Raw genomic sequence first — 20124 nt, 5'->3', positions numbered from 1 at the left:
GTAGCTATTTGCACCTTCTTCACAAGGGAACTGTCAAGGCAGGCACTGATCTCTTCTCTGACAACCTGTGACAGGACCCAAGGACATAGCACAAAGCTGTTTCAGGGGAGGTTTAGGTTAGATATTAGGAAAAGTTTTTCCCACTAGAGTGGCTGGGCACTGAAACAGGTTTCCACTCTGGTGAAGTGGTCACAGCATCAAGGCTGAGTTCAAGAAGCATTTGGACAATGCTTTCTGGAACATGGTGTGATTCCTAGGGCTGTCCTGTGAAGGGCCAGGATTTGGAATTTGATTATCTATGTGGTTCCCTTCCAACTCAGGAGTTTCTATGATTCCATTAATAATATTGAGCAAGTGGGCTTGAATTCTGACTTTTTTTTTTTTCTTTTGGATTCCTAGTATTTACACAAGCTTTTCAAAAGAGACCACCATAAAGGCCAGCGATATCATGAGAAACAGATCAGCCTTTATGCTGAATATGATCGACCAAACTTACTTCCATTTCTCAGAGACAGCACACACTGCCCACTGGAGAAGGTAAGCCCCAAAAATCTAAACACAGGTCCTTGATTATTATGTCTGATCTGTAGCCTGTAGTCTAGTGAATTTCAAACTGTGTCTGGTACTGCCCTCTACTGCCAATATGAGGGATCCTTTGAGTTTGTGGCCATCACCTGCAGTTCGGTTTGCAGAGCTGATGACACCTGAGACTTTCATCTCTCAGCTCACAGGGCAGGAATCAATGGGTATTTTTCATTCAGAAGTTCTGAATTCACATTTGGTGTGTAGCTACAACATATCTACTCATCAGTGCTTGACTGAACAATACATTATGGTTTCAAGAAACTGAAAATCATTTTGCCAAATCTAGCAGTTGTCAGTGTTAGATCTTGAAAAACCAGTAGCTGTAACTGCAGTTATTCTATCTTTTTATTGTAAGGCATAAGTTTCTCTTTAATAATATATATACACAAAATAAGTTACTGAACTAACAGGGCTAAAAGTATTTTTTCTTTGCACTTTGGCTTGGCACTTGGGGTTTTACAGAGTACCAGGTTTCCATCTTCTTATATTTTTGTATTTTTTTCTGTTTTCCTTCCTTGCTCTTTCTTGGCAAATTATAAAATGCATAAAGCTAAAGCCAATCTTGAGTTGTTTCCCCTGCTTGAATTAATGTGAAATTAATGGAATTTCTAAGTTTTCCAATTTAGATGGGTCAGTATTTTATTATTTGTATTTATTGCTGTTAATGGTTGAGCAGAGCAGACCTTGCCTATCCATATGCAGCTATAATGATGACAGTGGAGTAGTTTTCAAGTGTGATATTGAATGTTGTATTTTACATGGTTAACATTCCAAAGCAAACTAATACTGTTCCTGGTACCTCTCTTGTTTTGCATGTTTTTGTCTACTGAAAAATAGGTTATTAGCATTGGAGAATTGGGATTTGTTGGAACCATTACCTCAAACTACATTCACTAGTTTAGGCAGTGAGCCTGAGAGGTTTCCAGCCTGAAACTTTGGTCTACAATATTGTCTTAGTTGTTTTTAACTTTCTGATTCTTCGTTTCTGACTTATGTATTATTCATGTGATCATGGTTTTGTGTATAAAATCTTACCTGCATTTTTTTTTTTTTTAATTTTGAGGCAAATTAGTTATTGCACATCCAGCCTCCTATCTTTAATACAGGTGGTGTAGAAAAGTACTCTGTGAAACTGATGCTCATTGCTGGTACTGCTTTACTGAAGATACGGGCTATGAGCAAGGATAGGTCAGAGACCCACCAGCTTCTGGAAGGTGTGGTGCAGTAGTCACAAAAGTCAACAGAGAAGAATGTCAGAAAAAACGTGTCATTCTAACCTTAATGTTAAAATACTAACATCTTTCAGTAAAAAGCTGAGGAGGAGAGGAAAAGATAATACTGCTAATTCTGTAATTATACTTCTTTCTGTGCATGCCATATAGTAACACTTCTTCTGACATACAGATTTTTGTTCTAAGAAAATCAAAAGGTTACTAAGAATTCCCCAGTAACTACTGTTCTCAGTTCCTGTTAAGCAAGTTCCAACAGGGTGTATAAACTGCAAAAAGCTATTTCTGTTTGAAAAAATCCACTCTTATTATTGCTCTAATGAAATTATAAACTCATCAAGAAGAAATAATTTACACTCTTTAGAAGTAAGCCACTTTTATTCAAGTGCAGTTTAGCAAACATTTTAAAAATCAAAAAAATTAGCTGGAAGAGAAGTCAGAATGTTCCCTGTTTTCCTCTAGAGGGAGCATGACAGTCAGGAAATGGCAGTATCTGGGACTACTGCATACCTGGTGCTTTGTAGTTTACCTTTTAAGTGGAGAGGAAAAACAAGGCTGTCAGCTGTGTATATAACTTAATAGTATTATTCATACCTTCATTCACCTGGAGTATCTGGTTGGTAATTCACTTACTGTAGCCCAAATTTCTAATTTCTTACTGTCCATATTTCTAATCTTCATAGTAACTCTTATGAAATAATAAGAATTGGAAGGAAAAGTTAATTCCTACCTCATTTTTGATTGTAGCTACACTTTTTTTAGTGGAAGTTTTGAACTCCAAGTGTGAAAGTTGGTGAACAGTTGTCTTTAGAGGAATGCTATGAATCTTGAGTTTGCTTTCTGTTTCCAGATTGGAAACAGACATGGCACTGTTTATGCCATACCAGCCCAGCCTATTTCCTGTTACTACAAACTTGTTGGTGATCAGTTTGGTAGTTTTGATAATTATGCTGGTTTCCAACTAGACACAGATTCTTTAGATGCTAAAGATACTTAGCCCTTAGATCTTTAAACCAAATTTACAAGAAATGCTTCGTCCATATTCTTTCATATTTATTATTTCATGTTGTCTTCTTGGTACAAAAATTTGAAGGGCACTCTCTTGAAACCATTCTGGTTACCCTGAGGAGGTTTTCGGCCTTGTGTTATTAATAAATGTCAAGCAGACTTCCATCACTAGAAACCACATAAGTCCACCCACAAGAAGCAAGTTTTCATAGCAGATAACCTTGATGTTTTGTATTAACCAACTTTTGGAGGCAGAATAAAGAAGTTGCTGGTAGAATTACAGGCAGAGATTGACATAGTCCAGACTGAAATACCTGTTCTGTCTCCAGATTTTTTCCGTCTCAGAGAAGAATTTTAAAGAGAGTCGTGGAAGTTATGAAGCTTCTCTTCTTAATTAAGGCCAGAGAACTTGGCAGTGCTTATTAAGGGAGCTGTGTTCCTGTCAAAATGAATATTGTAATTCGGTGGAAAAATCACTTCAAGCTTCTTGCAGCATTTGTGATCAATAAAATTTCATGTTTCATGGTTTCCTGAATTCTCTTCTCTCCTCTCTTCTCTTACATTCAAGGCACTTGAAATCTGCCAGCAGAGGAACTTTGTAGAAGAGACAGTCTATCTTCTGAGTAAGTAATTCAGAACAAATAACTGTGATCAATTACAACACTTTTAAACTTGTAATAAAGTTTATGGTGTGAAAATACATTGTCTAATATCTAAACTAAATAATATGATTTAGAAAATAAATCAAAGCACTGGATGGATATGATGTCTTAATTTCATATATTGTGTTACTGTGTTTTTTACTTGGTGTTCTTCTGGGGTTCTGGAAGTGTTGCAGAGGCTATGGGGAACAAGTTGGGCAGGGAGGTATTTCTGATACAACCTCCAAGAGAAGAGTTATACTGTTGGTTTTTAAAAGAGAGGAGAAATTAAATGTTTTATTCTGAGTACATCTTAGAAGCTTAGTATTATCTTTTGCTGAGATGAAAGATTTGCTTATATTGCTTTCTATAATTTTTTTTCCATAAAATTAGTTGTAAATTAACTCCTTCAGCTGGCCAAGAATTCTACCTCTGAATGAGAGGCACTGGAAGACTTACATATATGTTTATGTATGAATCAGGAACAGAATAGTAAGCCTTTTTCAAAACAATCTCTGGTTCATTCAGAAATTGAATATTTTGTGGGACATTTCAGTGGAGAATAGGATTTACTAATGAGTTTATTTAAAGAATGGTTCATAATTTCTGTTACCTCTTCCTGTTTCTGCTTATTTTTCGTGGGTGTAAGTTGCACTATACTTACTGCAAATTAAGAGGGCTCATGTGGGCCCTTGAAGCTGGTATTTCATGTTATATCCATACACATAAACACACTCCCCCTCATGTTAGATGTTGCTGCAGTTCAGAACCCCAGATATAATGCAGCACATCCTTGAGAAAGCCTCCAGGTCCCAGTCCAGCAAACTGCTCCAAGCACTTGTTCAGATTATACTGATTTGTATTCCTACATCAGAATAGACTAGATTTGGTCTTGGTTGAATTAGTTTGAGTCAACTTCACACTTAAAAAATTCTTATTGAAGGAACACTGATGAGCAATTCACATTTAAGATCCCTTATTTTTCCTTCCAGGCAGAATGGGTAATAGCCGCAGTGCCTTGAAGATGATAATGGAAGAACTGCAAGATGTAGATAAAGCTATTGAATTTGCCAAGGAACAAGATGATGGAGAACTTTGGGAAGATCTCATTCTATATTCTATTGACAAACCACGTAAGTGGGATAGTTTCTGGAAAGCCTTGCATGTGTGGAATTCTATTGCAATTAAAAGATTGAATTATTCACATGTATGTTACAGAAAACGTTTATGTGTGGTCAGGGAGGTGTTCTGGTTTGTGAAACACAGCACAGCTGTCCTACTGTGCATGAAAACTAGCAACAAGGCAGTGTGAGGTTATGCTACACAATGAATACTTGGAGGCTTAACATTGAATAAGCTCTACATAATTATGTCCTTAACAACAAATCAAGGGGACAGTAGTGCTTTTATTTTAGCCGAATGAGATTTTTAGACAGCCTCAAAACACAGTCTACAGCCTTGATGAGGATTTTGCATACTATGTTATTACAACTACTTCCCTTTGAGATTCTGAAAATGAAGAGCCTACACCTTTCCTCCCTTCAGTAAAACAACTAATTTATTTTGTTTCTGTGTTACAAAGGTAATATTGGTAATATTGAGTGCATTTTTCCTTTCATTCATTATATGAGTTAAAAGGTTAGATGGACTCAGAAACATAAGCATCAGTGTTGTCAAGGAGGCAGATTCAAAGAAGTTCAAATGACTAAGAAAACATAGAATTTTCTTAACTATATACTCCATTCGTTTTTGCAGCCTTTTCTGGGGTTTTAAATCACGACTTTAAAGTCTCTCTTGGGACCTGTTTTCTGGGGGATTATGAGTCTTGCAGAATTAGTGTCAGAATACGTATCTTTTCATCCCTTGCTTGCTAATTTCGACAGGAAGAAGTGACCAGAATCTGTTAATCCTCAAGAAGAATGGCATTCTGAAATTACCCATACTTGAATGCATCACTAAAAGTAATACTACAGTCAGTGATATCTTTAGAGCAAAAGGGATTCAAAGCGTACAGAATTCTCTCAGTTCCTCTATGTTACAGTTTCTGCCTATATGCAGAGCAGCTCTAGTGATATTGCTCAGTTGTGGGGGTTGAAGAAAAAATACAGCCTTGAGTCATCATTCTAGTGGGTTTTTTAGCCAGATGCCCTTCAAAAAGCAAAACACTTCTATGGTGTCACTCTCACCAATGTTTAGAAACACACTGAAATTGGGTTAGGTGCTTGAAAATTTGTTTTTAAACCCTGGAACTGAGAATTGAATTGCCACACAACACAGTTAATTTTTTTCACTCTATTTGCTTGAGTGCTCTTTTTATTGAATCAAAATGCATTATTTACTTGTGAGTTTGTGCTGGAGACTCAGTTACCACTTTGCTGAATATTCTGGAAGTTCTGTAAATTGCCAAACTGTATCTTCCTCACTTTCCCAAAGGCTTGTATTCAAGTAAATAACAGCTGCAAGAAACATAAAAAGACTGTAGAATAGACTTAGTACTTTCACTTAGTAGAGAGCTAAGGAATATGCCAAAGCCTGTAGTTTGTTACCAAAGTATCCTTTAATCAGGTATTTTGATGGATTGTTTTTCTTAATTTCTTTACCTCTTGGTTTTCACAGCTTTTATTACTGGTTTGTTGAACAATATTGGAACTCATGTTGATCCTATTCTTTTGATCCACCGCATTAAGGAAGGCATGGAGATTCCTAATTTGAGAGACTCACTAGTAAAAATTCTTCAAGACTACAACTTGCAGGTAGGTATTGCATTCTTCATGGGATACTAATTTTCAGAGATACAGCAAACCCTCTTTGTCACTTAACAGCACAAGAAATTGGTACCGTGATTTGTTCAGTCATTGGTCACGGACACTGGGCCGATACAAAACTATGACAGAAATAGTGGAAATTTGCCAAGATTTCTTGATGGCTTCTAGCCCTTCTAAATGTCTTCCATACTGTTGTAAGCCTGGTGGACAAGTAGAACTGGAAGCACCTTGAGTGATTCAGCCTATTTTACTCTGCTCGACTGTCCAGTATTGGGAAGTTTCATGGCCACTACTTTTCACATCTGTTTCACATGAATGCAGAGGCAGAATGGAGGCAGAATGCAACATTCCCTCGTTGAAACATTCTTCAGGTGTTAGAGCCATATGTTAAGTGTCATACTAACTGAAGGAAGATGAAATTTAAAATCAAGTTCATGCCAATGATGCAGAATCAGCTGATTGAGCATGATTCTAGTAATGCCAAGATCATGGGTTTGATTCCTGTAATATGGACCAAATATTCTGTGCATGTGTTGCAGTTCATGCATTTTTTTAAAAATAGATTGTTCACTGGATTATGGGAGTTCTTATCCCAGTATATTGTACAGGTATGTGCAGTCCCCTACATTGGTTCTTAGATGTGTTTGTAGGAACTTACAAGAAATGCACCTTTCAGTGTCCCCTGAAAGTAGCCAGTAGAGGGTGCTGCACTGTGTATTTTAAATCTCGCTGCTACAAAAGGAGTCCCAAACCTGAATTCTCTGTTATGCTGTTCTGTGTCGCTCTACTGAAAGAAAGATTAAGAGAAGTTTGAATGCATCCAGCGTGACTATGCAGAGTCAAAGAAAACATAGTTCATTAGGTGGTGAAAACTGATTTTCTAAGCCTCAAACATTTCTTCCTCATCTGCTATAAGTCTTTCAACATTTCGAGCAAATAGATGGACTCGATGGGTACATTAAAGTCATGGCTGGTATCTTTCCAGGCCAATAAAAACCCATATCTCCCTTCAGGGCAGGTTTTAAGCCTTTCTAAGGCTTTTCCATTATTTTATTTTTATATGCACTTCAGATTATGATTTTGGCTATTTCAAAGAAGCATTTTACATTTCTTCATCTCCCAACACTTGTTAAGGAACCTCCCCAGATAAATAGATACGTTTGCATATCATGCATGTTGTAACATTGCTTCAGGTTTTGACTTCATCAGGTGCTAGTATCCTTCCAAAACGATACGAGCTAAATACCATGCTGCATTTCAACAGTTGCATGTTAATCTTGCTGCTGTCATTACCACCATTGATCCTCCTATTCCTGCATTCTCATGAAATCAAAATGTAATATTTGTTGTGTTTGCAGGCAGACTGAGAAAGAGCTGTAAGCATAACTTCAGCTTTACACATATACAGAGTACATTGCATGGCTTCAGACAAAGCTGATGACTTCATTTGGTGATATTTTGGGGATGGAAGTATAATTTTTTCTTCAAATACCTTTTAACTGAATTACTTCTGGATTAAAAGCATGTATTTAACCTTGATAATTATGTCTAAAATTATTTACTGTTATCATTATAAGGATTCATGGATTTCAAATTAATTGATTTTGAAGCAGAGTTTGATAGCTCTAGGGCTAGAATTTAGATTTCATAGGGGTAATAGAAATTAGGGAAGCTTAATGTAATTTGTGTTTGTCTTGCTTGTATGATAGAAAAAAGTATAGCCCCAAAAAAGTCAGTATTTCATTAGAGGAATGTAAGTTATAGTTTAAAATAAATCTGTTCCCTAGGTGTTACTGGCAGTGTGAAGTGCACTGTTTATGCACAGATGTTATATCTACATTGAAATTTAAAGATCTTATTTCTATTTTGCATGCTCACCGAAGCAGCCAATTGGCAAGCTCAAATTTTATAGAGGGACTGTTTCTGCATTCAGTGTGTGCTTCAGGACATGGCTGGGACTTTTGGTGAATGTCTAAGCAGCCTCTCCTTGCTGAGGGCAGTTCTGCCCTAGCAGAACTGTTACTGCTGCCTCATTAACTGTTCTGAAGCTAGTCTTTGGTGTGTTTGTATGATGCCTGGCCATACCTCTGCATGTGTTGTGTAGGTTCATGCTGAGAAGTCAATGGCCTTTATTCTGGCCTTGCACAGCTCTGGCTTTTAGTAGAAGCCTCCTGATGTGTAGCATGAAACATTTTGAACTCACTCAGAAATACAAATTTCATTGGCTAGGATTTTCTGTATCTTCATCTTTTTGGATCTCAAGCTCTGTACACATGTAAGTTTTATTGTTCTCATGTTCAAAGGCAAAAACAATCTTGTGCTAAGATCCATGGAGGAGGAGGGCAGGTGAAAAGAGAGCCTGCTGCTTGACTTGCAAGTCACTGCCTAACACAAAAACTGCTGGTCTTTTCATAATGATCTTATGAAAAATTCCCAAAAGATGTTACCAGTGTGCCACTATATTGTTTAATTGTGGGCTTCTTTTGCAAGCCCTAATAAGATTATTTTATGCCTATGTAAGCATGCAAATGAAAATTTCCCATTGTGCTCTTTAGTTTCCATACCAGTAAACTTTACTTACATATGATGTGAAATATGGGTAGGAGTTAAAAGCAGTGCTTTTGACAGACTTTGTCTCTTTGATTAACAGTCCTTTCAATCCCACCAAAACCAAGTAAATCAAACAGAGTGGATGCCAAAGTATTTGTGACTCACAGTATGCCTTACAGAATCCAACAAGAGAGTCTACTAATGCAAATTTTCTTGTAATTTTTTTTAATATGGACACTTCCTTTAATAATTTTTATTAATGTTGGCAGATTGAAGACTGATTGCTTCAATTTAAAAAATTGCCACCCAGTAGATGAGCTGCTTCCACTGTTCTATATGCTACTCTAAGCTCACCTCAGCTTTGTGGTTAACCTTTGAAATCTGATCACTACCAACCAAACAAGCATAGCAATAAAGCAGAATTAGGTACTAAAGAATTAGATATTAAAATAGATATAGCAGAATTAGATACTTTGGGGTTTTTTGGGGGGCAAAAATAAAACAAAGATAATTTACGACCTTTTTCATAGGTTGCTATTTCAAGTAAGTGCTACTAATTTGCTTTTTGCCCTGACATTACAGGTCTGCTTTACAAGTAGGGATCTATTAACCTGCCTTCCAGAACACCCATTTTTATTTTCCAATTTCAGGAAATGCAGTTCTGCCATGAGCTTAAAACTGAGCACACTCCTAACTATTCTCCTAAGCAGGGAAATATTTAAATTATTTTTGAATTGGCATTAAACCTTGAAGGGGTTTTTTTTGTTTGTTTTCATCCCTGAGAATAATTTATTTTGGTGTTTTCTCTTTGTCATCATTTGAGTTAATGTATTAAAACCATAGTACATAATCAAATGACACTGACTGTAGTGATAAAAATTAATTTACTGCTGAAATAATGCTGATTTTAGTGTTTATACACAGTAGCATTCATAAACAGCAAAGTTATGGAGACATAGACAAGGACAAAGTTATAGTTCTTAGAATTTTAATATGAGCATTTATCAAATAAAGTGTTGTCTAAAGCTTTTATACTGCTTGTGAAATCTACTTTGTTGCTGTCATAAATTTATAGATAGATTAGACATGCTGGCTTAAAGAGAAACCTGCATATTAGAAATTACACATTACTAGTGGTTTTTTTAAGTGCAAATAAATCACCATTCTTCAGGTTTCTAAAGCATTCTATCGCAAGTCTGCCAAAGAAGACTGGTAGTAAAATCTCCTTATTTGTAGACTTGTGAGTTAATTATAAGCCTGTTATGCTTTTCAAATGTATTAAATAGGTGTCTTTTCACCTTTGGTTTGTATCTGAATGAAATGTAGGAAATGCTTGTGGTATTGGAAGAGGTTAAAATACCTCCCTTGTTTTAGAAAGAAATGCTTCATTTTTCACCCTTTCTATATAATTTGTTAGAATAAATCTTTGAAAGATGTTGGTGTTCTAAGACTCCTTTTCCCCTTAGCTTTAAGATACAGAAGCAATTTGTTTAGATGTAGTATTTACAGGTTATGTGGATTAGCCATTTTACTCAAATGTTGACTTACTAGTTTGCACTTTGAACCTACAGTAACTCTGATGGGTAACAGACATTGATCCATTCACATAATTCACACCTATCCATTCATAATAGAGTTTATGAACCAGCAGAACCCAATGATAATCCAATGAATGCTGCTTGAAACAGCACCTGGAAAAAATGTTAGGTTATGCTCCTGAACGTAACTAAAAATGCTGTTCAGACACCTTGGAGGCACTAGAGGGCAGGTGGCAGCTTGCACAGGGGGACATGTGCCTTTTGTCTGTAAAGACTAAAAATAATGTTATTTTTTAACATTAAATTTAATTTAAATTAAAATAATTTTAATTGTGGCAGTGATGCTGTTTGAAAGAATTTTGTTAACTGGCCTTGAGAAACTTGGACTTGTTTGTGTGTTAAGATGAATCAAGGCCTGAATTTATTTCCAGAGCTTTGAGTATACCCTTTCAAATTATCTGCATACTGCAGTGCTTTTCTTTAATGTTAGACATTTGTAAATCAAGACTGTTTTAATCAAATAGAATGATTTATGCCTAATATCTTCCCTAATATAGCCAGAAAACAAAGTCTTTTTTTGCAATAATTGTTTTTGTTTTAGCAGTTTTCATTAATTTCATGAAAGGCATTATTTCTGCTTGAAACTTCTTTATGTAGGTACATGATGCTGTCCTGCTTGTGCTCACAATTACATGCTTTTAAAAGACTAACAAAATTCAGTTTCATCCTCAGTTCTGTTTCTTCTTGGAAAGTGGTTTCATCACAGATTTATGTCCAATGTCAGTTTTAACTAGTTCAACTTAACTGTAGGGTGCACAGTTACCTATTTCTCCCCCCTTATAATGAAGCTCCCTCTCTCTTGACTCCAAATTCTCTTTCCTTTGCTTTCTGTAACTTCTAAATTTTCCATTTTTGAGGTCTTCAAATCAATTTCTACAGAAGTGTTGAGATTTATTACCTTGAGAGTAGACATTTTACATTCTGCATTGTGATTTTTCCCTTTATATAATAAAGACTGCCTACTATATTCCATTTCTAGCAAAATAAGGTCTGACAGATAAAGTATGGAAAGATCTTAGTGCTGTTTAAGTAATTGGAGAAAGCATATTTCTTAAAAGATATGTTTTATCAGGTATTTCTGTTACTCCTGGCTTTCAAGGCATCGAACAGTATTGAGGTTTTCCAGTGACCTAGTGATGTCTGTTGTTTCCCTTTTTTTTTTCTTTTTTTTTTTTCCTTATTGGCGCACTACATTTTAATTAAAAAATGCTAGGACACACTTCCATCTTCCCATTGTATCTTAGTTCTGCTCCTTTCATTTAAAATAGTCACAGCACCAAGGCTGTCAAGAGTTCAAGAAACGTTTGGACAATGTTCACAGGCACATGGTGTGATTCTTGGTGCTGTCCCCTGCAGAGCTGGGAGCTGGACTTATGGGTCCCTTCTAGATCAGGATATTCTATGACTCTATGCTTGTTTTACTCCTTTTACTTCAGCATGGGGAGGTTTCATCTGTCTATGCTGAGAGCACTTAGCAGAGACTCTAATATATAGCCAAGACCTCATCCCCTCCAAGTTACTTACTTATTTTTGGAAGACAATTTGCTGATTGAGAATAGTTTGAATCAGGTAGGCACTCTTTCTGAAGCACAGTCTCATTCAGTTGTCCTTGCTAAATGTTTCTTGTATTTTTTTCAAACCTAGCAACAGTTTTCTATATTTAGGACAAAATTTTATATTCCTTCTTCCCTTTGGATAAAGTTGGCAAGAGAAAGACATAGATTGTTCTTGAGATTATCAACAGGTAAAAATCATTAATTTTCTAAGTGTTTTTCTTGTAGATCTGCATTCAGTTGCTGGTGCTCTGAAATGTTGTATAGCTTCATGTCTCTAATACTGGAAAAATATGATTCACCTGTTGATATGTCCAATTTTAAATGCTCATAGTGTTACTCAATATTACATTTTTTAATGTACTTCAGATTTGCACTCTTACCTGCATATCATTCTTAGTAGTGTGTCCTTATTCCTTTAGAATGTGTATGTGAAAAGGCAGAGTTTTGGACAGTGTCCACCTGTCTGTAAAATCTGTTACTGTGTTTCTTCTTAGGTATTTGCATTAGCTGTATCTTTTGCTATCTTAGAATGCTCAATATCTCCTGTAAAACAAATAATCAGAAGAAAGGAATGAACACTGCTTCTTTATACCTCTCTTTTAGTAGGGTTGGTCACATTATAATGTGAATGAAAGCACTTTCCAAAGGAATGGTTTTCTTTGAAAACAAATTTCCAAGCATCAGTTTGGGAAGAGGATGAAAAAATTCCAAAAGACTTACTTGGGTCTGCAATATTTTCATACTTGCTCCATTAATGTGAAATAAGGCTCTGTATAATTTTTATGCTTCTTCTGTGTTTCAAAACCATTTCAGGCAATGACATGTCAATCTAATGAAAAATACCAAATAAATCAAAAAGGAGCCGAGACTTCTGCTAATGAAAAGTTAACTAGGTACCCTTTTGTTAGTTGCATGGACATTTAGTACTGCTTATTAAATGCCACCTCAGCAGGATGTATGTTTGAAGAAAACATGTTTTGAATTGCTGTGTTTATGAAGGTTTTATGATTATTAAATATCTTTTCTGAAGAAGACAGGAAAGATACAGAAAGAAGTTTAGAAATGGTTTGGAAATTAATTCTGAGGGGCACTGTAAAAATTCGTCTCTGTTGTAATTTTTCAACACCATCTCACAGAAAGACATTCATAATTTATAATAATAGTATCTTTGTAAAAATTTTATTTTTTGATGTTGGCTTTTGTTTTGTGGGGCTTTGGTTTTTTTTATTGTGAGCTTTTCATTCAGGTAGATGTGATGGCAACAAAAGATTCCTCCTTTGCCTCCCTTATATATAGCTCCTTGAAAAGTTTTAAACATTCCTTACACTCACTTTGGCAGCAGAAACACAGTGGTGACTTGTCAAGATAGTTGATATGCCCATCTGTTCAACAACCAATGTCTTTTATGTTCTTTGCACCAACAGATCTTGCTGCGGGAAGGTTGCAAAAAGATACTCGTTGCCGATTCCCTTTCTTTATTGAAGAAAATGCATCGAACTCAGATGAAGGGTGTTCTAGTGGATGGTGGGTACAGATAGAACATGATGAATTTCAAGGTTTTAAAGACTACTGCTTGGTTTATATGCCCCCTGACTGTCTGCTTTGGAAGCTGCCCAAAAGCCTGCATTTTTTACCTTATTTGTAGAGTGTAGTAGGATATTAGATGCTTTTCCCCTTTACAAAGGAACTACTTGTGTCTCAAAAACTACAAGACCCAGTATGCAGCTGTTTCTCTTGATCAGTCTCTGCACAGGCAGTAATGCTTTGTGTCCTGCAGTTGGTCTGTGAAGGTGAAAACGCTGTTTAGTGCCAACATGAACAGTCAGATGCTAATAGTCTGCAATAAAGCAAAAGATACAAGAAGGTTGTCAGAACCAGCTGAAAACATGCATGTGGGCAGCGCTGTAATTCACACCAGCTGAGTGTTAATAGCAAGAGACAAAAGCTGACAGGACAGAGGGCCAGGGCTTCTGCTCCAAAATGCTATACACTTAGCAGCCACTCATCCCATGCCCCTTTTTTCAGTTTGCCTTTTTTCTCTTCAGCACTGATCCTAAACAGCCTCAATCCTGCAGCCAGATCTAAATATTTATCATGTTGTTATTAGAAATGCTATTTCAGTATTGCTCTTTAATTTTTAATAGATTCTGTTAGGCATCTTAAGTAAATGCTTTAAGACCAAGCTCCATTTCTGTAATAGCAGTATGTTCATGCCTGTTTTATTAGAAAGCAAACATGGAGTTTGTTAAAAAAGCTTAGTTTTCTTTTGTTTTGTTTTCCAGAGGAGAATATCTGTGAATCATGTCTGTCTCCAATACTTCCTTCAGGTAGGATGCTTTCCTAGAAAAAAAAAAAAGGTTGTAAGTTGTTGGGGTTTCTTGTAATAGTATTTTAAGAGGAACTACTGTTCACTTTTATTCATAAAAACATGTAATCTCCCTTGGTGATCAATGTATAAATTTCAATCTCCTATGCAAAGTTTGCTTTTGAATTCTGACATTGGAGTGGAGTCTTATTGAACATTTTTTGTTGCAATAAACCCAGACATTCTTTCTTATTCAACTTTGACTTCCTTATTTTCTGCTTTTAATATATGGAATTCAAGGCAACTTTTAATTCTATCAACACACATATTCTGAAAGATTATTAGAACCACAAAACTGAGATGCTGCCTCCAAATCTTGTCCCCCTCTGTTGGATTATTCACACTGAACTTGTAGATTATAAATTTTATGGAATGCACTTTTTGTCTGAATGTTCTTGGCTTCAGTCACGGGTGCCATATTTGAAGCATCTTAAAACCAACTAGCTTTAAAACACCTTCTAAAGTTAGTTGTGAAACTAGAAATTCAGGATGTTATTTTGGAGATGTATGTTCTTCAGGGCAACTGTAGTACAGAAATATCAATGTAGTTGTTGGGTGTCTTAAAAAGAAGTCGTTTTGCTAAGAGAGTATCTGTCATGGCCTGTTAAAGCAAGAATACCTAAGACAAAGCATATGTACAGACATTTGTTTGTTTTCTAAGTGTTTATAGCCTGACAGAATCATTTACAGTTTATCTGGCTTCTACCATTTTTCACTTGACTAAATAAATAACTATACTGGGATCACATACAGCACAATACAGACAAGGAAAGTCTTGCAGAGTTGAATGTGCTAGTGCTTTGAGGTATGTGTGTTGAGGGGAAAAGAGCCAAAGTAGAATGTGAATGCTGCTCGTGAGTGAGATTCTTTAGACATGTGGATGTTGTATTTAGGGTTCTAATCTGGCTGAATATTCATGTGGGAATGAAAACCCATGTCATGCCCCTAGGCAGCTTGTGGCCATGGCATGCAGTGCACACTCTAGAACTTCTCAGTGTTCTGGTTCTCTTCACACTAGTGCAAGAATTTTTCTGCTAACTTTTCTTCAAAGCAGCTGAATTATTTGGTGGTAGTTTTACTTTTATCCCTGCTCAAATTTAGCATGTAGCATATATTGAGATGAAAAATTCCTGATGGAAAGGTATCTAACATTTAAGCCACACAATAAAACTGTTTTGTAACTCCATCACTGGCACACATTACCTGAAACCATCACTCTTAATGGTTTCTATGAATGAGCCAGAATAATTTGGAAATTATTTTGAAAGATGTTACTTGAAGTTTCTCTGCGTATAATAGAATGCAGGGATATATTGCTGTAGCCACTAAATAATTTGTTTCATTGTCCTGTTGAAATTAATTTATTTTTCTGTTTCCCAGATGCGTCCAAGTCCTTCAGTGTGGTAGTGTTCCACTGCAGACACATGTTTCACAGAGAGTGCCTACCCGTATCTAACACAGTAAGGAATTAATATGTCTTAATTATCTTTGCCAAAGATAAAGTGACACATTTTCTTTTGTCAGCTGTGAAGAAGGGCATTGGTCTATGAGAAATTGTATGGTGATAGTAATAACTTGTGATGATACTACCTAGTAGTATGTGTCCAAGGAAAGCGAGTTTAAGGATACCACAACTAAATTTCATCCAATGTAGAAGGAAATCCCTGCTGTTTGAACAGTATTTTATAATTTTTTACAATCTGAATGTGTAATGCAGCTCTGAGACACAGAGGGAATACAATCTGTCTAGTTCTTTAATTAATGCTTTTCCAGCTATAACTTTAATTAAACATACTCAAGGACAAGAATAAAGGTATTTTCTCAAGTGAACCATAATAAATGATTCTGACCTGGAAGATAAAACTCAGTCATTTCAGAGTGAATATTTAAATATCTCTGTAATCATCCTTATGGTCAAAACATGTTTTTCTTTATAAATTGTTTTTGGGGTTGGTTTGTTTGTTCAATTAACACAAAGCAAAAAAGTAACTTCTAGATATTACAGGGTTTCAATTTAGGAACAGAAGCATTTGAATGGTAACAAAATCACATAGAAAATTGAACTTAAGTCTTTAAGATTCTGTATCTTTCTCTGAAAATTAGCATGCAATGAAAAAATAGCTTCAGTGAATCACTTCATCTTTAAGTAAACAAACAAAGTGCCTGTAGCCATATGGTACAGCATGAATACTTAAATATGTTATGAAAAGCTTAATGTATTATATCATTTGTACAAGAAAGCCCAACAACTAGTAAATACTTCTTCAATATTTACCACAAATTTTATTTTGAAAAATAATCTAAAATGTGTCTAGCATTCTCCATTTTCTGGGGCAGGTGACTGGTTAGGTGGGATTTTTAAATGTTATATTGCTATTATATGTTATATATTAATATATATAATGTATGTACAAGTACAGGGGTGTCTGCATGTAACAGAACCAAATTCCCCCTGTTACATTGTATTATGTGACCTTAGTGACCAGTCATGTTCCTGATACTTGGTTATTAGTGACCTACTGAAAGGAAAATAGTGTTTGTGCAAAACGCACACAGAACTAAACACAATAAACATACCTTTGATGTCAAATCACAATATTTGGGCGCTGAGCTCAATTGTAGAAAATCTGTGGAGCACTACCCGAAGACAGAGCTGTGACTAAGGCATCCAGTGGTTATTGGAGCTGACCAAATGCCTTTACTCTCATTTTTCTATATGAAGATAAGCAGTGATGCTTTTCACTGTGTACTTTTCATTTTTGGTGTGGTGGAAATTTGACATTACTCTTCTGGCAGGTAGTGGTAATACCCTTGGAGTGAGTGGTGAGTTGTGTCCCCTGACTCCAGAACAGCCTGCCTTACTATGTTATTTTATATTGTCTTCCCTCACCTATCCATGACTATGTTAGTTGGGAACAGCCTGACTGTGAGCAGTAATGTTGAGAAGGGCATTAGCACTTTTCATTCATCTTCACACATTCTGATGTGGCTACATTGCTCCAAGAGATTCCTGTTTTCTTTTTTGATTTAGGTATCTTCTGTCCAGTTCTGCAATATATGCAGTGCCAAACACCGGGGACCAGGAAGTGCAGTCCTGGAGATGAAGAAATAGCAATGGCCTCGTTCTCCATGTCAGTCAGTGACACCAAATCTGTTAGGATCATGCAGAGCCACTGTATTTTACCATTAGACATCATTTCTGTATATAACTTTGATTGTGATTTGAAAGTGGTTCCTGTAATTTATCCTGTTTATTGAATATCTTGGGTAATGAGAAAATGTGAAAATCTTTCTCTGGTAATCTTTGTTATGCAATTCATATGTCATGGTTCCTTTGCTCAGCTTGTTATTTCATTCTGGAACAAAAGAAAAATAAAATGGGAAAGAAAAACCCATGTGATTTAGAGATTTGTGTTTGCTATCAGATAACGTGCTTTACAGTTTGGATCCACATCAGGCTTGGGGTTGGATATTGTAAAGAAAAATGTATTGCCAGGAATTCAGCTCACCAGGCTGCTTCAGTCCTGTTTTAGTCTGTTAGGGACCTGTTTACCTTGAGACCCATAGGAGTCTGACTCCTTTCAGTGGAATTGCTTCAGAACTTGAAGTTGTCTGTGTGCCAACTCATATCTCCAGTTAACAAATTTGTTAACTATGAATTCCATACATTGGCAACTTCCCTTGGTTACACATTCATAGTTTATTAGAAACTGGTAATTACTTAATTCATTTTCACAATGCAATAGTTTAAAGTGAGCTTTTCTCATGTTCAAGACATACAGAAACTTTATTTTTAAATGTCAACAGTAGGTCTTTATGCTTATTTTATGTGAGTTTGAAGTGCATGGTTTCATTTAAGTGCAAGGGGGAAAAAAATGTATCTGAACTTTCAAAGGTGAGCTCTCTAGAAGTTTCTTTATGCCTTAGCAATTTAACAGCTAAGTTAAATAAGTCAATTGAATGTTAACAAATCCATATTTTTCATTTGAACTGTGTTCTGTTTTGTCGATCCAAAGGAAGTGATCTAAGTGATCTTTCAGAATGTCTTCACAGTAATGTAATCTGTTTATAATATATGCTGACTAAATTCAATATAAGCATCTTTTCCTTAAGAAAAATGAACAGAACTCCCAAGTTATTTTTCTGCTTTTTAATAACTTGAGTTTGAAAGTAAAAAATATATTGTTTTGCCATCAAATTGTACTGTTTAAACTAGTTAACATACTAAATTCTAAAACAATGGTATGTACTGCAGTCTATCTGGAAAACTGGAAAATACTGTACCTCTAATACAATACCTTCTTCTTATAGTACCTTATTCCTATGTAAGTACACCTTAAAATAATTTCTGCTGTGGAAACTTGGATTTCTAGTTTATGTATATTCATAATACTCTTAAATCCTCTGAGGAATTGGTCTAGCAATCTGAAGAATTTTTTTTTTTCCCCACTGTACAGATCTGTATAACACTGGAATAAAATTTTATGTGTTTAGAAATGCTAGGACTTACTCTGCATGACTACATATGCAAAACAATCGTAAAAAGAATAGATCTCTCAAAAGCATAGTAATGTGTTAATACAGACAGTTGAGGAAAAAATAAAAACTGGTGCAAATTATTAATGAACATAGAGCAAGTGAAATAACAGAAGGGTAGGTAGTTTGTAGTGCAGAGCATAGTCTGCATACATCATTTCACCTAAAAGAATTAGTGCCTGGCTTTGCAGCTGTTCGTTTTCAGCAGCTAGTACACATTCTCAGGTATATTGTTCCTTTATCCATTCTTCACTACACTGATCAGGAAAGCTGCTTTGATTCCTAGCAAATGAAATGTTCCAGTGAGCTCAAAGGTTGTTTCACCATGATGTTTGAGTTATTGCCATGCCATGCCTGTAATTTTTTTTTTTTAAAACCCCCCTTCTTCATTAGCTTTAAGTAGCTTTTCTATGTTATATGCTAAGAATGCAATAAGCTGTCAGCTTACAGGAGGAAAAAGTCAAATTTCTTAGATACATGTATATGGAAAAGTGACCTGTAGATTAGTTATATGATAATTTCAAGAAGAATTTTTTTTACTTCAGCTTGGCCTTAAATTCCCTAAAGCATTTGAGCATTCTTTGGCTCAGTTTGCTAGCCTGCCATCATCAGCAATCATACTGCATTATACCCTGGCATACTCTTTGCATTATGCAAGTAATTTTAAACCACTGTATGAAAATCTAATCAAAATCTTCTCTAAATCCAAAGCTTCTTTCATTTGGGCTTCAGAGACTACCCTTTTTATGTTCCTGAAGTCTAAATTAGCTCATTAAGATTCACCAAGAAATGTACAGACCTGACTTTGATACACCCTTCTTCCTAAGAAGCCTTTACATCATAGAAAACATCTGATATTAGAGTCTAAAATATTCAGCTACCCAAAAGCTTTTCTCCTGAAGAAGAATTTTGCCTAAGAAGTAACTGTAAAGTTGCAGAGCCTATCAGAAAAGTACAGAGTATCACTTGATCAGTTTCACCTGCACTTACTTCAGATTTCATAGTTTTTGTGCTTCTAAGGTAAACCTAAAATAAACTTAAAAGCTGTTTTTTCTCTGTTACATTCAGTTCTGTGTGAGTTCTTGACCAATAAAGCTAACTGAAAGGATTCATGATGGATTAAGTAAGTACATGTTGGTTTGTCATATCAAAAGAGAGAAAACTATTTTGGCTTCTAGCAGGACATCTCACCCCCTACAAGAACTTCTGTTATTAAACAGTCAGGTAACTCATACAGAACAAGTTGTCTTGTAGAGAGTTATTTCTGTGCCTTGGGGTTAATACTGGTCTG

General features: G+C 35.7%; 1 protein-coding gene across 2 annotated transcripts in view; it reads left to right on the top strand.

Moving 5' to 3' along the window:
- Window positions 1-18794, top strand: part of VPS41 (VPS41 subunit of HOPS complex) — a 106266-nt gene extending 87472 nt beyond the window's left edge. For both annotated transcript variants that reach the window (XM_023919543.2, XM_023919542.2), the window contains 8 exons: window positions 400-537; window positions 3391-3445; window positions 4456-4596; window positions 6080-6216; window positions 13357-13456; window positions 14215-14259; window positions 15678-15757; window positions 17329-18794. In XM_023919543.2, coding sequence (XP_023775311.1) covers window positions 400-537; window positions 3391-3445; window positions 4456-4596; window positions 6080-6216; window positions 13357-13456; window positions 14215-14259; window positions 15678-15757; window positions 17329-17409 — 777 coding nt within the window. In that variant the 3' untranslated portion in view covers window positions 17410-18794. The remainder of the gene's footprint in view (window positions 1-399; window positions 538-3390; window positions 3446-4455; window positions 4597-6079; window positions 6217-13356; window positions 13457-14214; window positions 14260-15677; window positions 15758-17328) is intronic.
- Window positions 18795-20124: the final 1330 nt, after the last annotated feature.

This window comes from Cyanistes caeruleus, chromosome 1 (assembly GCF_971803275.1).
Source record: "Cyanistes caeruleus chromosome 1, bCyaCae1.hap1.1, whole genome shotgun sequence".
Taxonomy (NCBI): domain Eukaryota; kingdom Metazoa; phylum Chordata; class Aves; order Passeriformes; family Paridae; genus Cyanistes; species Cyanistes caeruleus.
The sequence above is the reverse complement of the archived record's forward strand: the minus strand, read 5'-3'. Positions and strand labels throughout refer to the sequence as shown.